The 16,325-nt window shown below is 50.5% G+C and overlaps 1 protein-coding gene across 1 annotated transcript in view; it reads left to right on the top strand.

The window, feature by feature from the left end:
- The first annotated feature begins 3,029 nt into the window (after positions 1–3,029).
- Positions 3,030–16,325, top strand: part of LOC146797796 (F-box only protein 50-like) — an 86,517-nt gene continuing 73,221 nt past the window's right edge. The window contains exon 1 of the mRNA XM_085624973.1: positions 3,030–3,881. Coding sequence (XP_085481099.1) covers positions 3,116–3,881 — 766 coding nt within the window. The 5' untranslated portion in view covers positions 3,030–3,115. The remainder of the gene's footprint in view (positions 3,882–16,325) is intronic.

The raw sequence follows: 16,325 nt of genomic DNA, 5'->3' as shown, positions 1-16,325 counted from the left end.
CATGGTAGCTCGTGACACCATACAAACGCAGCCCGACGTAGCTTGAGAGTAGGAAGCAATAATTGTTGTCCTTTCATGGGAAGCCCTTGTCTCACTCGCCATTCTGGATGTGATTGGAGCCAGCGTCTCCACGTGAAGTTTTGTATCCCAATTCGGGTGTCTCGTAGAAATCCTTCGGTTTGTAAGGCGCATATTACTTTGGCAGGTTCGATGATGGAATCCTCGCTTGCCTTCACCTCAGGGAGAACGACTTCCTTTCTAGTCAGAGCGTCTGCCTTCTTGTTCTGGGTTCCATGACGGTAAGTAACCATAAAATGGTATTCCGCGAAGAATAGCATCCACCTGAGTTGGCGTGGGGTAAAATGGCGTGCTGCCTTCATAAACTGGAGATTATGATGGTCAGAAAAAAACGTGATTTTATGGACTGCTCCCATTAACCAATGTCTCCATTCCAGGAAGGCGTCTCGGATGGCTAATAGCTCCTTCTCTGCTATTGTGTAATTCTGTTCCGCTGCGTTGAGTTTCCGAGACATAAAGGCAATTGGATGTAGGCATCCCGTGGATTCTTGTTGTTGTGAAAGCACCGCTCCTATCGCTGATTCTGAGGCATCCGCTTCCACTACGAAAGGTAGCTCTGGATTGGCATGGGTAAGGATGGGGGCCGAGACAAAAGCATTCTTGAGAAGGTCGAAGGAGGTTTGGGTATCCTGGGTCCATAAGAACGGGGTCTTTTTACGAGTTAACTTCGTCAATGGCGTGACTATTTCTGAGAAACTCCTGATAAACCGGCATAGAAGTTCGCAAACCCCAACAGCCTCTGTATTTCTTTGACGTTGTGTGGACGAGGCCAGTCGAGAATGGCTTTCACCTTCCTTTCCGCCATAACTTGTCCTGATGGGGTAAGCATCACCCCCAGGAATTCCACCGTTGTGACGTGAAATTCACACTTTGTAATCTTGCAGGACAACTGATGTTTCCGCAGGGCTTGCAAGACCAAACGTACGTGACCGACATGTTCTCCTTCGTTGTCGGAGTAGATTAAAATATCGTCTATATGGACGACTACAAAAATATCCAAATACCGTCTCAGGACCTCATTGAGAAAGAATTGAAATGCCGCTGGGGCGTTACATAGCCCGAAAGGCATTACTAGGTATTCGTAAAGGCCGTATCTGGTTTTAAATGCGGTCTTCCATTCATCTCCTGCTTTGATGCGAACTATGTGATATGCACCCCGTAAATCCAGTTTAGTGTAGATGCCGGCTGCTCTCACTTGTTCCAACAACACAGGAATCAGGGGGAGAGGATACCGATTCTTGATGGTAATCTCATTCAATGCTCTGTAGTCAATGCAACATCTCAAATCTCCATTGGCCTTGGGAATGAAAAAGAGGGGAGATGCCGCTGGTGATCTCGAAGGTCTAATAAACCCCAGCTCGATGTATTTGTCCAAATATTCCCGCAGATAAGTTGTTTGAGGTAGGGTAAGGGCATAAATTCTCCCACAGGGTATAGCCGCTCCGGGAACCAAATCTATCCGACAGTCGTATTCTCTGTGTGGTGGTAACCTTTCGGCCTGGATGTCGCTAAATACATCGGCATAGGGCACATAGCAGAAAGGAAGCGCAACGTCTTTTTCAGCTGCAGTGGCTACATGGTGGCTAATGGCTAAGATCCTCGATGGCCTGAGCTGTGGTGCATTACAATGTAGTTTACAGTACTCAGACTCGAACCTCACTGTCTTTTGGGCCCACATGATTGTGGGATTGTGCTTTTGGAGCCACGGTAGGCCTAGGATAACACCGTATTGTGGAGCGTGTATGATGCTGAACGATAGGGTTTCTCTATGGCAATCCTCGTGAATGATACCGTAATCCAGCGTGTTATGTGTGATGGGACCGGTTTCCAGCTCTTGTCCATCCACCGCATACACCTTCTCCGGAGTGGACCGGGGAACCATTTGCACTTGCAGTCGTTGTGCTTCTTTTATATCCATAAAACACCCGGTGGCTCCAGAATCCACCATTGCCATCAGGTGTTGAGTTTCGTGGTTAACCCTGATTGCCAGTGATATAAAAAAGTGTTTGGTGGTATCGAAATCGTATGCATCCACTGAAGGGATGGCGTATTCGCCTGAAGACTTCCCTTCTTTCTTCTTCAAGCTTTGCCGTTTCCCTCTTCCTTTTCTGTGGTTAGAGCTGTGGTTTGTCCTACTCTTCCCCTACCATACTTGGGTTTTACTGGGCATTCTCTGAGGAAGTGCCCCTTTTTTCCGCAGTATAAACACAACCCTTGCTTCCGGCGATGGTCTCGTTCGCTGAGCGTCAATGAGGCTCTCACCGTGCCTATTTCCATTGGTTCCGGTTGGTTGTTCCTTTTTTCTCCACTGTAGCTTCGGTCGCTGAAACCAACCCCTTTCTCTTTCTTTTTGTTGTCTCCTCACCTTTCTTTAAGCCGGTGATCTAACCGAAGTGTTAAGTCAATCAGATCCGTACATGGTACACACATTAATTCTGAAAATCTCAGAGCTGGATCAGGATGTACAGGGCACACCTCGCGAACGCAGTGAAGCAATTTCTGCTTTGCCCTCCAAGCTGTGCACTCCAGATTGTGTATTATGGCAACATTTTCCAAATTAATGTATGCTCTGTAGACAGTGCAATTTCTGGAGAGAAAAATGCAGAGACCCCACCTGCGTCTGCACTGAATGCATCTTATTCTTAATACGGCCCCCGTCATGTGAAGCGCCATAAAGCAGCAAAACGCTGACAGCAAGCGCTACACAAAAATTGACATTTAAAAAAAATATTACATGAAGCTCCCAAGCACTCTGTGTTTGGCTCTTGTGGGGGCGGGGGATACATGAGATTGATTACATATGTTTATAGTTGCTTGACTATAGAGATGTGTTTGTACAATTTCGAGGCGAAGGATGACGGCACTTCTGAGGGCTTCCTCCTTAAGCGGGAAAGGGAGTGTTGGTTCCACCTTTACTGGGCCACGCCCACCTGGGCAGGGAGTGGCACTCTGCAGGATAAGGAGCCCACAGTCCTGACTTGCACTTATCTAGGGAATCAAACTCGATAAGCAGCGGCAGCCTCTGTAGGTCTGCGCGATGAGCAGCAGAATGCAACACTCGGCCGAAAAGGCCTGCCCGGAGCCCGTGGAGGGGCAGAGGCAGGAGGACCATGGAGAGAAGCAAGCGAGTGAGCAACAGCCTGCGTGTGGGAAGGGAGAGCAGTCCCCATGTGAAAAGGGAGAGGCGCAATCCGTGCGTGAGGTAGATAACTCACCGTGTGGGAAAGGGGAGCAGTCTGCTAGTGAAAAGGGGGGACAGCAACCTGCGCGTGACGAACAGAAGAAGCACGCCTGTGAGAAAGGAGAGCACAGTGCGTGCGAAAAGGGGGAGCGGAAACCTGCGCGTGACGAAGAGAAGTCTGCGAGTGAAAAGGGGGAGCAGCCTGTGTGTGAGAAGGGGGGTCAGCAACCTGCGCGTAAAGAAGAGAAGCACGCCTGTGAGAAAGGAGAGCACAGTGCGTGCGAAAAGGGGGAGCAGAAACCTGCGCGTGACGAGGAGAAATCTGCGCGTGAGAAAGGAGAGCAGACTGTGTGTGGTAAGGGGGGGCAGAAATCTGTGCGTGACACAGATAAGTCTGTGAGCGAGAAAGCAGGGGAGTCCGTGTCTGAGCAGAAGAAAGCCCCAGGGAGTGAGCAGGAGAAGCCCTCGGAGGAGGCCCTAATAATCGATTGGAGGCTGAAGTGCGACAAGGCCTGGAAGCTGAGCGAAGACGGCATCCCCACCCCCGAGCCCCTGGACTGGGAAGACATCTACCACAAGCGGCCCTTCGGCAGGAACTTCCTGAAAAGCTCCAACCCCGAAGGTAAAGCTGCTGGGCGCCTGGGGTCCGTCGTTGTCTGCTGTACCAGAATGTAGAGATAAGAAAACCTAGACTAGAAATGCTATACCAACACATGGATTTAGGAAAACCGAAAGCTCGGCTCCCTTTCTTTTCTGCCTTTCTTTTCAGTCTCTCCCACATATCTCGCCACTTCTTTTTCATCACCTGGACCCTTCCCTCTCTCATCCACTTTCTTTCGACTGTATTTGTTTATTCCTCCTCTCGCCGCCTTCTCCTTTCCTGCCATCCATTTGCTTCTTTGCTTTCTCACATAACTCCTTCAGACTTTCTCCTTACTCCATTTTCCTCCTTCCTTGTGTCTTCCATGGCTGCTTCCTTCATTGTTTTAATCATCTGCGTTCTTCCTTGCTGTATCCGCTTTTCATTCATTCCTTCATTCATTCCAACCTTCAGTCACGGTTACCGGCAAGGGCAGAAGCCACCTACACTGTCTCCCTGGCTTAGGTTCAAGAATCTCACAGGCATTTTTCAGTGCTTCGTGTGGAATAGCCTTTTGCCTGCTGGTGCACTCCCCATACACTGACTGATTAAACATACATTCTTAGCAGTAGTAGCTTTTTAAAACCATTTGTTGTAATTTGGCGCCCCACAGAGGCATGACGATTGTTATCAGTGCAGTAAATGCAGTAGTAAAAGGACCCACTATACCACAATTATGCTGTCTTTTATCACTTAGTATTGGCAGAGGGGTCTTGATTTAGTCTGGGGTTAGTCGAGACCTTTTTGAATTTACGAAAGGTGTAAATTAATAATGTATTTAACAATAGGGCTTTCAGACAGTTCTATTCGTTCAATGGTCTGCTACCATGTCTTCCCTATTTACCTCAGTGGGGCACCGGTCAGCCCACTTCCGCCATTGGATAACTTCCTTGTGAGTCACACATTCCTCCCTTTCAAAAGGAGTGCCCTAAGTAGTTCCCTACAGTCGCAGAAACCACAAGGGCAATGGATGCTTTTTGAGACCTAATTTTGTTTTTGTTTTTAGTCAATGTTTTCTTTAATGTTGACGAAAGCCCTGCCGCTCACCCAACCATAACGATTTGCAAAAACATAACAAAACGAGCATTGACAAAGCCAACGCCAGACCTATTGGCTCTGCCAATGCTTGTTGCTTGGACGGCTTAGGATCCATACATCCCTGGTTATCAATAATTGTCGCTGTGTGCTTGCTGTCTTACCGCGCCTTATGGACGCACTGGCGCTGCTTATATTCAGAGGAGCATGCATCGAGCGAGAGGTTTGGAGTTAGGGGCAGCAAGAGAGGAATGGCTCCAGGAGACGTGTTGGGAACTGAGGGGCTTATTTACAAGCCCCTTGCGCAGCCGGTGCGTCTCTTTTTCCCATACTAAAAGTGACGCACCAGCAGCGCAAGGGGCTTGCAAATAAGCCCCTGAATTTTTTGTTTTTGCAGTTTTATATAGCGTAAACTCGACCTTAAGGTATCAGAGCGCTTTACATCAGCACCAGCTGCTTTTCAGACGCACACATTCCTTTCTAGGCACGGGGAGATTAAGGGGCAGAATTACAAGCCCCTTGTGTTATTTTTGTGCTACGGTTGTTTCACTTTTTGTGTATGCAGGGTAGGTGTTCCCACGCAAAAAAAGCCTTGTCGAAGTGATTTCACTGCGCCACTTCTAGGACGTCACTGCGTCAAAACCTTACGTCTGCTTGAAGCAGGCGTAAGGAGTGACGCAGCACAATGAGGATAGGCCTCCTCATACATTGCTGGAGTTGCATCGTGCTTGCGACACAATTCCAGCAATGTGCGACTTTTACGCCAACAGATGCTTCAGAATTTCTGACCCATCCGTCAATCCTTGCGCCATGGTGCGCCTTATTGGAAATACGGCACATCCATGGTGGCGCTAGGGTTTCTCAGGGTGGCGCAGGGAAAGTGATGCAGCTCTACAGATGCGTCACTTTCTTGTAAATCTACCCCTAAGTGATTTGCCGAGAATCGCAGGATGTTTGGGCCCCACCAGACTCGAACCCGGTTCCCCAGCTTCAATGTCGGTTGCTCTAGCCGTTAAGCCTGGTCCGGGAAAGAGAACCCCCGTTAAGGGAAAGAGAACCCCGTTAAGAGAAAGTGACTTGGAGTAAAGTAGACTGGCTTAGACACGTTACAGAGCACGAGAGGCCTCACGTTATTTCCAGTACAAGCTCTAGTAAAAGGCCGAATTTGGAGCATTTCTAGAAAACAAAGTCCCGAGGAAGCCCTCAGTGGGTGCAACGGAGTCGATAACACATGTCGACATCAAAGGGTTTCAGCCATTTCAAGAGGGAAGCAAAGAAGTTTGCAAAGGCAGAAGCATCGCAAAAAAACAAGAAGTTTGAAGCACATTACGCAATTAGAACGAACAGTTTGCAGTGCAACTGAAAGAGGTGCGAGCTAGGGGTGTTGAAAGGGACGCAGCACCCCCAACTTCCCATTACTTGAGGGCGACCACAAACAGGACCCTCACAGAGGCTGATGCTAAGCAAACTTTGACACGGCAACAACAGAGGCGAGCACAGGTGAGACAAAGCAAGGAAAAGAAAACGACCTGGCAGGAGAGACAGCTGTCATGCAACAGGTGGTGAGCCGTGCAAACCGCCTCGCGCAGGAATTTCTAAAGCAATACATCCACGTGTTCAAGGCCCGCCCCTACAACGCAGGTACACAACTGATTGGTTGTGGGCCCGAATATCGATCAGGAGCGCGTGACATAAATATCGTGCCCTAAACATTTTTTTTGCAAAAATATCTCGCTGTTAGACTTTCATTAACTTGCTCTATAATTTAGTAAACCAGATTTAATACACTATACTATTGTGAGAGGACATTAAGGCCACAATATTCTGGTTATATTCTGATACTGTGCCAAACTGATGCCCTTTCTTTATTAGTCTGGAGTTTCAATACTCTCGGATAGGTGACCAACCCCCTTTTGGACACCCCCTCCCTTCTCACGCTCAGTACTCGGTACACAAAGGGTTGAGCACACATAAAAATAGAGGTGGGCAAAGCGGAAAATCGCCAGGGCCAGCCTAGCCAGAGCCGACCCAAGGGCTCCTGGGTCTTAGAGCCTGTGCACGAGCCGAGCCCTAAACTCGTTTGCCATGTAAATCACGCAACACGCATCACGTAAAATATGATGACGTTTCTTTAAAATTCAAAGAAGTGTATTTCTTTAACATGTAGACGTTTTGACATTTTACATTATAGCACTGCAGTGAAATGTACTTATTGAAAGTTAGACTTTAATCATGAACGTAAATCCATTTGTCCCCGCCATATCCTGGCGATAGTGCTATTGGTGAGCTACGAGGCGTCAGTTGTCATATGAAACCTGTGTGTGGCTCGGATTCTTATAGAAAGTGCAACATTATAGTCTATTAAACTAAAAACAATAGGTGCTTTCATATGATATAATGAAGAAACGAAGGGTCAAAAAAATACAATATTTGCCCAAGATCATACAATTTGGTTAAGTGGGGAAGCCGCGATTAATGCAGGTTTTCTGGTTTTAGCCTCCAAAAGGGTATCTGTTTCTCCTTTTAATCTTTGCTTTGTTTTCACTGTAGTGTCCGGCGCGCGCGAGGCGTTCTAGCCTTCCGCGCTGCCGGGATGCGCTAGCGCTGACGCGTGACGTCAGACGCTAGCCAGTTTAAATAAAGAGGCGTGGCCTCGACGCGTTAGTCGGAGCCGCGTGTGCAACCAAAGAATACCGGCTCCTGTGTCTCCTTTAGCGCTGTTGCGCAGCTATGTAAATTAGAGCGTTTAAAACGCTACACTGGCGACGAGGGGTGTATTGAGCCCTGATGTGCTGCTTTTGTGCCCCACAGTGTATATTTTGGCCACCCATGTAGCCTGAGCCTGAGTGTGCAGCCCCTCCTCATGGTGACCCGGCTGTGCCTGCTGTTAGGCCTGATGGGGGGACACTGCAAGTGCCCTGGAGGCCCATCCAGCCATCGGTAGTGACGCTGTGTGCGCCCTGGTGCCCCATTCCACAGCCTGTAAGGGGTATGTCTCGCCCAGGCAGTGCCGCGCCTGCTCCACGAGGTGCCTGATGACGACCGTGCCCTCCACCGGATCAGGCCTACGCCGGGTGAGATCGCCTAAGCCCATGAGCGCCGGAGGAGTCCCGCGGATGTCGTCTGGAGGTAGGCGCACCCACCAGTTGGTGTAGAAGCGCGAGGGAAGTCAACACGCAACGCCAGGAGGGGGTGCACGCCTGTTGGCGTCGATGCAGAGGAGAGGGAGCCAGCTTCCACCGCGTGCTGCGCACGTTCCAAGATGGCGTCGATTCCCGCCATTGAGCCGTTTGCCGTTGACGGTGCCCCGTCGTCCCTTGCCCCGCGCTGGAGGGATTGGACAGACCATCTACAAATTTACTTCGAAGGGGCTGGCATCGCGAGGGAACGGCGCAGAGCACTGCTGCTCCACCTAGGAGGCAAAGACATCCACCGCATCTACAAAACTCTCGTGGAAGCCACGCCAAAAACGTACCACACACTGCTGAACGCGCTCAACGCCCATTTCGAGCCCATGGCGAACAGAGACTATGAAAGGTTAATCTTTCGTCAAGCCAAACAGGAGGCGGACGAGTCCCTGGATGCGTTCCATGGCAGGCTGAAGGAGTTAGCCAGCACGTGTGGGTTCCGTGACGAACAGGAAGAGATCCGAGGGCAGATCATACAGGGGTGTTACTCGTCCAAGCTTCGTGTCACGGTCCTCCAGGAAGACGGAAAGCCCCTGGCGGACATCCTTACTCTCGGACGGTCGAAGGAGCTATCGCAAGAGAGGGCCTTGCATATGGAAGCAGCCCTACATCGCCCTGTGAAGACGGAGCAAGTGCAAGTGGCGGAAGCGGTGAACGTAGTGCGGCCTAAAGGGTGGCAAACCGGAGGGAAACGGCAACCGGAGGCAAAGAAGGACTGTGGGTACTGTGGCGGCCAACCCCACCGCATGCAAGACTGCCCGGCCAGAGTGAAAAAGTGCGGCGCCTGTGGGTGGATGAACCACTTTGCGGCGGTGTGCCGGTCCACCAGAGTCAAGAAGGAGGCGGCCCATGCGGTGCAGGAAGGGGCAGACAGCGAAGACATGGACGACGACACCGAAGAGTACCCAGTCCATTATGTGTTTGCGATCCACCAGCCACAGAAGAAGAAGCGCAGACTTCCGAAATGTCGCATCCTAGTCCAACAACAAGAGGTAAAGGCGACAATTGACACTGGGGCCTCCATCGAGTTGATGGCCGCCAATGTCTACCACCAACTGCGGGTCAAACCCCCGCTGCGAGAGGCGAAGATTCGGGTGTTCGCATACGGCCAGAAGACGCCCATTCCTCTCATCGGGTGCTTCAAAACGGAGCTACAACATGGTGAGAGGAGCATCAACACCACCGTTTATGTCACGGAAGAGGGCAGCGGGATGCTGCTGAGCGGGCAATCGGCCGAAGAGTTGAGACTGATCTCGTTTGCCATGGCAGTCCTGGAGGAAGAACTGGATACCATCATGGAAGAGTTTGGAGAAGTTTTTAACGGCATCGGGTGCCTGAAAGGAAAGGAAGTATCCTTACACATCGACCCGTCGGTCCAACCAGTGGCGCTGAGGCACCGGCGAATCGCTTTCCACCTGAGGCAAAAGGTCGAGGAGGAGCTGGAGGCCCTGGAGAGACAAGGCATCATCGAAAAGGTCAGTGGGCCAACCCCGTGGGTATCCCCGATCGTCATCGCCAGGAAGCCGAAGCAGCCAGGACAAGTCCGCATCTGTGTGGACATGTGCCTCCCTAACGCCGCGGTCAAGCGAGAGCGACACCTGACGCCCACCATTGATGACATCCTGGGAGAGCTGAACGGGGCCAGGTGGTTTTCGAAGATGGACCTACGGTCCGGCTATCACCAGCAACCACTTCATCCGGACTCGAGGTACATCACCACATTTTCCACACATGTGGGCCTCAGACGGTATCGGCGCCTGAACTTCGGCATCTCGAGTGCCGCCGAGGTATTCCAAAATACCATCAGAGAAGTACTCAGTGGGCTCCCCGGCGTGCTTAATGTGAGCGACGACCTGCTCATATACGCGTCAACAATAGAGGAACACCACCAGCGGTTGAGAGGGGTCCTCAAAAGGATTCAGGAGTCAGGCTTGACCCTGCACCGGGAGAAGTGTCAGTTCCTGCAGAACAAGATCAGTTTCTTCGGGTACACCTTCTCGGACCAAGGGGTGGCCCCAGACCCAGACAAGGTGAAGGATGTCCAAGATGCCCCAGCTCCGACGAACATCTCGGAGGCCCGGAGTTTCCTGGGCATGGTCAACTTCTGCGGCCGCTTCATTCCGGACCTCTCCAACCTCACCAAACCCCTCAGGGAGCTGACCAAGTCGTCCACCACGTGGCAGTGGGGCCCGGAACAGGAGCAAGCGTTCCAAGCAACGAAGGCGGCCCTGTCCGCGGAGACTACCCTCTCGTACTTCGATCCGGCAAAGCCCACCAACGTGGCGGTCGACGCGAGCCCGTTTGGGTTGGGAGCGGTTCTGACACAACTCCAGAACAACGAGGAGTGGGCCCCCATTGCCTACGCCAGCCGGTCCCTGACCGAAACGGAGCAGCGTTACTCGCAAATCGAGCGAGAAGCCATCGCCATCCACTGGGCATGCCGGCATTTTCACGTGTATGTGTATGGACATCATTTCACGGTAACAACCGATCACAAGCCACTCATTCCTCTATTCCAAGGGTTGTCCTCGAAGCCGCCACCCCGGATTGAAAAGTGGATACTCCAACTACAAGGGTACGACTACCGGGTGGAGTACAAACCAGGGGCCACGAACCCGGCGGACTATCTGTCACGGCACCCGAGGAAAGCCACAACAGAAGAGAAGGAGGAGGCCGAGGATACAGAGGAGTACGTCCGGTATGTGACGGAGTGGTCACGACCCCTCCCAATGAGCCTGGCCGCGATCATAGAGGCCTCAGAAGGTGATGAATGCGTGAGAGCAGCGGCGGAGGCTGTCAGGTCGGGAGATTGGAGGACAATCCAAGACTCGCTCAACAGAAGGACGCCCCAAGCCAAGCTGGAACTGGAATCATTCTTGAAGATGAAAAGTGAGTTGTCCGTTGACGCCCAAGGATGTCTTCTGCAGGGCCCGAGGCTAGTCTTGCCGGCCAGCCTCGCTCAACAGGCGGTGGACCTCGCCCACAGGGGACATCAAGGAATGGTAAAGATGAAGGGCAGGCTCCAAGCCAAAGTATGGTTCCCAGGCATGGATGCGATGGTTGAGCAGAAGGTGAGAACCTGCACGTGGTGCCAAGCCGCAGGACAGCCGGAACGCCCTCACCCGGTGGCGACCGAAGACAATCCCCGGAGACCGTGGGAGTGTGTGAGTGCCGACTTCAGACATCTCCCCGATGGACGGTATGCGTTGGTCATTATCGATGATTTCACCAAATACCCAGAGGTCGAAACAGCCACTGAAGTAATAGCGAAATTCGAGAAAACCATCGCCACTCATGGCATATTCGGGGTGGTCAAGACCGACAATGGACCGCCTTTCCAGGGGCAGGAGTTTGCAGAGTATCTCAAGAGCTGGGGGATCCATCACCACAAAGTAACACCAAGATGGCCCCAAGCCAATGGAGAGGTGGAGAGGTTTATGAGGACACTCAACAAAACCATTCGCATCGCCATGGCTGATGGATCTCCACTGGAGAGAGCGATATACAGTTTCCTGCGGGAATACCGGATGACCCCCCATGTCACAACCGAGGCAGCGCCAGGAACAGCCACCATGGGGAGAATCGTAAGTGACACGATCCCACACCACCCTACTTGGGTTCCGGCACAAGCCTCCAATGAAAAGACCCTAGCCAATCGGATGCGCTCGAATGACCACGCCAGCCAGCGAAGGGGAGCTAAGGAGTCCACGATACAATGGCAGGATCGAGTGTACGTGAAGGACCGCTACCCAGGCAGCAAGTTCAGACTTCCTTTTGAACCTCAGCCATTGTTTGTCACCCGCCGACAGGCACGATGGTGACCGCTCAAAGAGGTGCTGAAACGGTCACGCGAGATGTGTCGTTCTTCAAAAAGGTCCACCCAGGAACACCTTCACGTCCCGGGGCCGAGCCAGAGGGGCCGGACCCCGACCAGCCGAGCGGAGATCAGGAGGGGGAGGACGGTCGGAGCGAGGATGGTGGTTCCCAGTCCATCCCAGCCACCCCGGGGGGTAACCCGCCTGGCGGCTCCCCAGCCCGGGTAGAGCCTAACATCCCAAGGCGCAGAACCCCCGATGTGGCCCTTTCCAGAGGCGGCCCATCCCGCTACAACCTGAGGAAGAACCCGGCCCCGTCATCCCAGCTGGCGGACTATATGGTGTAACCTGTAAGGGCTGGCAGACTGGTAACAGACTCATCGTTGATTTTTCTGGCTTTATGTTTTGCTTAATGTTTTATAAAGGTTGGAAGGAGTGTAGTGTCCGGCGCGCGCGAGGCGTTCTAGCCTTCCGCGCTGCCGGGGTGCGCTAGCGCTGACGCGTGACGTCAGACGCTAGCTAGTTTAAATAAAGAGGCGTGGCCTCGACGCGTTAGTCGGAGCCGCGTGTGCAACCAAAGAATACCGGCTCCTGTGTCTCCTTTAGCTCTGTTGCGCAGCTATGTAAATTAGAGCGTTTAAAACGCTACATTCACGTCTTTGCATAAGAGGCCAGAGCGAGTGTGGCAGGTTGATTCCACGTGAAAGCCCGGCTCGTTATGGGCTCGCGGTTCCGAAAGGACCTCGAGCTGCACCAGAGCCAGACTTCAGGCTCGAGCCTATCTCGAGCATTCAGTGGCTCCGGCTCGTCCACCTCTACATAAAAATCAAAACTTTAATTATGAAAGTTTAGCTCGTTGCATTTCCAGGCACGAGACCTGTCTTGTGCGAGGACTGTTTGACACCGTAGTAGAAATACATTCCACACTGTGTGCGCACGCTTGCTATGGGGTCGTTTGCTATTCCAAGAAACTTGGTGATTCTAACAACTGGTATAGACTCCTTATATGGAACGGACTTGCACAAAGCAGGCAAGCTCCGAACTTCATCACAGAGACATTTCATGTGCAAATATTGCCTTTTTAGCATCACATAGTTTTCTAGGCACTAGCATCTTGTGGGCGAGACTCCATACCCTGACACGAACACCCTGCATGTCGCGATCTACGAATACCATGACAGGACCCTGGAGCAGGCTTGTAGGACCCTCAGTTAGAGGAAGGCTTGTTTGTGAGTCCTGAATTCAATGGTGTTGGTAACGAGAGATTTTTAAGCGCCATCTTTGAGCATCCGAGAGACATGGGTGGGGCAAGTGTGGGACCTACACATAAGACGCATCAAATGATGTGTGTATTGGACAGACTGCTTCATATATAGTGCTTTGGGGGCGCTACAGGTGTTTGCTTTTTTGTACTCCACTAAGTTAGTACACAAGGGGCCGCAGATGCTTGCGTCGCCCCTTCTGTTACATGGATCGTGCCAGGTCAAAATGGGCACCAGAGTGATACCCGTGGGGGTTTCCTCATTTGCATGGAGGCGTGGCCCCACTCAAATGAGAGGATCCTTTTACTCTTTGTCTGCCCCATAGGACTGTTGGGGGCAGACCATCAAGAGGCCCATTGACTGTGCAGCACCCCCTCTGACCCCCATCCCTGCGGCTGCCCTGGCGCCCGCAGGGTGCCCTAGAAGGTCGGGCCTCTAGTGCCAGCAAGGCACCAGCCCACCCCCCTTCTTCTAAGTATGGGGACCTCTCAGTGAGGAGTCCCTCTACTCTGGCAGCCAGGGGCTGCGGCGCGCAGGGCGCGTCATTTCCGGGGCGCGAGGAACGGGGGGTATATAGGCCTTCCCCACCCACTGTCCTTCCTCTTTTGCGCCCTGGACAGAGGCCCATTGACTGTGCAGCACCCCCTCTGACCCCCATCCCTTAACACGGGGTGCCCTTTGTAAGGGTTCAAGGGGGTCCCACAGTCTGCCCAGGGATCTTCGTGTGAAATAGAGGCTGAGTCGCCATTTCAAGTGCAGGCCGACCAGTGACTTCAGACATCTGGTCCCCTTTCACTAATACGCCTTTCACTAGTGCAGATGGGGGTTGCACCTTAACTGGAAGCAGTGTGTTTGCTGTGATATGACGCACTGGCCCGGTTGGAATATGCCTTGCCTGTAATGTGAACAGGGAACTATGGTGGCAGTGGTATGAAGATGTTCTGCACACCCAAAGACACTGGGTATGTAAACAGCATACAGATTAATGCGTGCTCTATGAGCCGGAAACACTAAGACACCAAGCTAGTGTAAAACCTACATGAAAGGATGTTTTTCCTTTCTTTCTTATAGGTGATTGGCTTCCCCTCTCTCTTCCTTGTCGTGTAGTCCAGCGTGGTAAAGACTTCAGCCCAGCACGCAGGGATATCATTATTATTATTAACTCATTCGATATCAGGTGTATAACTTTTAGTAAACTTATGGTGGGTTTAAATCCGAACCATGCAGTGTTTTTAATTTGCGCCGGTGGTTTCCGGTGCTCGGCACTGGTACTTAATTGTCAACACCAGCGCTTGTGACAGCCTGCCACAAGGTGGCATTGTCTGACTAATTTAGAGAGGACTACAACAACAGTTAATTGTTAATTCAATATACATTAAAAATGACTATTATTTGCTGTCCAAGCTAATCTTGTAGCTTTGGGGGTCTAAAAAAGTCAGAACTGTCACACTTGTAGGGATGTGATGGTCAGTAGTTGTGTTGTTACTATGATTGGCGGCATGGCAGAGGCAAGTGTGATACAAGCTACAGTGACCTCACGACGAGAACCCTAGAACTTATTTTATTTTTTTACAAATTAAGCACTAGAACCATGGCGACCCGGGTCACTGTTGTACGTTTTTTTGGGGGCTTAAATTAAACCACTTAGGGCCCTCGTGGTTTGACAGAACCTCACTAGATAGCTACATTAATCGGGTATTTTATAGGACCAGTCATAGACTGGAAGACTTACTTCCTTGGGAGATGCATCACAAGTGGTGATTTGACAGATTTTGTCTTGAAATATAGACACCACGATGCTTCCCTTTTCCCTTTCTATTCCATTATTTCGGCTTTTCTTCTTTTTAACTCCCTACTAGCCCTTCATGACTGTCTTATTCTAAAGGGATCCTCTGTCTTCCTGCACAAAGTTTGGGTGAATATTGCACCTTATGTTGGACCTTACTATGATCTGTCCATTGCAGCTTTGATGTTTTCTTGGTAATATTGATCCGGTTTAGTGACGTGGTATAACTTTCACAGCATGGGGCTGGCGCTATTTTAATCTTTTTTATTGAAAAATAACATATTTATGTATGTAGTTATTGATCTTAAAGCCTTGAAAAAGTAGAGTAAGGCGAAACACGTGTCGGCTGTCTTCTTATGGACAAATAATACAACCACTGCTGGACCTTTGAATTCTTCAGCAATAGAATTGGACCTGTTTCAACTGCAGACCAACACATGACCTTTGTGGTGCTCTGGGTTTATTAATGTATTTACCTGTAATGTGGCCCCTGAACTAGGCAATTTGTGTGTCGGGTATAAGCCTGTGACGCAATTAAGAAGGCACACAACAAATATGAACGATGTGCAAAGAATTATTGTATGACTCTGATGGGCAAAAACCAGAGATATAGGGGTATACAATAGCTGGTTTAGTGTAGGTAAGTAGCATTACATGTGCTAACACAGATATGGTTACATACTACAAATAGACGAGGTGTGTGATGGATTGGCATGTGACAGAAAGGCATGTATATACCTGTTTTGAGAGTTTTCTATGAGATTCAAGTTTTAAACCTCAAACTACAAAAATATATCGTCCAGACTATTGTCTACAAAAATGTGCACTTAAGTATATACAGGTAAGTATGGACTTAATAGATATTATTCTCAACACCACACGTGTACCTTGATATATAATCTCAAGGTACCTAGGTGTGTGGGACAGTAAATCTGTAGTTACCTATATTTTCGTAGTCGATATTTTTGTACTAGGTATTCTGACATCCACAGTGGTATGGGCTGGTATACTTTTAAACTCTTTTCAATCATGCATTTATTGCAAAGGTCTTATAATATGTTATAAAAGGAAACCACGTGCTAGTCCACAGAGTTAATGACAAACACAAAGGCTAATTCATTAGAATAGGGACGAAGTGGTTGAAAGGCAGTGTGACACATACATTTAAACATTTGCTAAGCATTTCCAGGATACTAGTAAAAACGAAAAAAAAATATTTCTCAAAATGACATGGGGGGGGGGGGGGGGCGGGACCGATGAGGCAAATACAACAAAAGAAGGCCAGGCAGCTCCAGTTATACACGATATACCAGTGCAAACAAGTGGGAGTGCAATAAAGG

The sequence above is a fragment of the Triturus cristatus genome, chromosome 9, assembly GCF_964204655.1.
Source record: "Triturus cristatus chromosome 9, aTriCri1.1, whole genome shotgun sequence".
In the NCBI taxonomy this organism is placed as follows: domain Eukaryota; kingdom Metazoa; phylum Chordata; class Amphibia; order Caudata; family Salamandridae; genus Triturus; species Triturus cristatus.
Note: the sequence above shows the minus strand (reverse complement) of the source record. Positions and strands in the feature narration are given on the sequence as shown.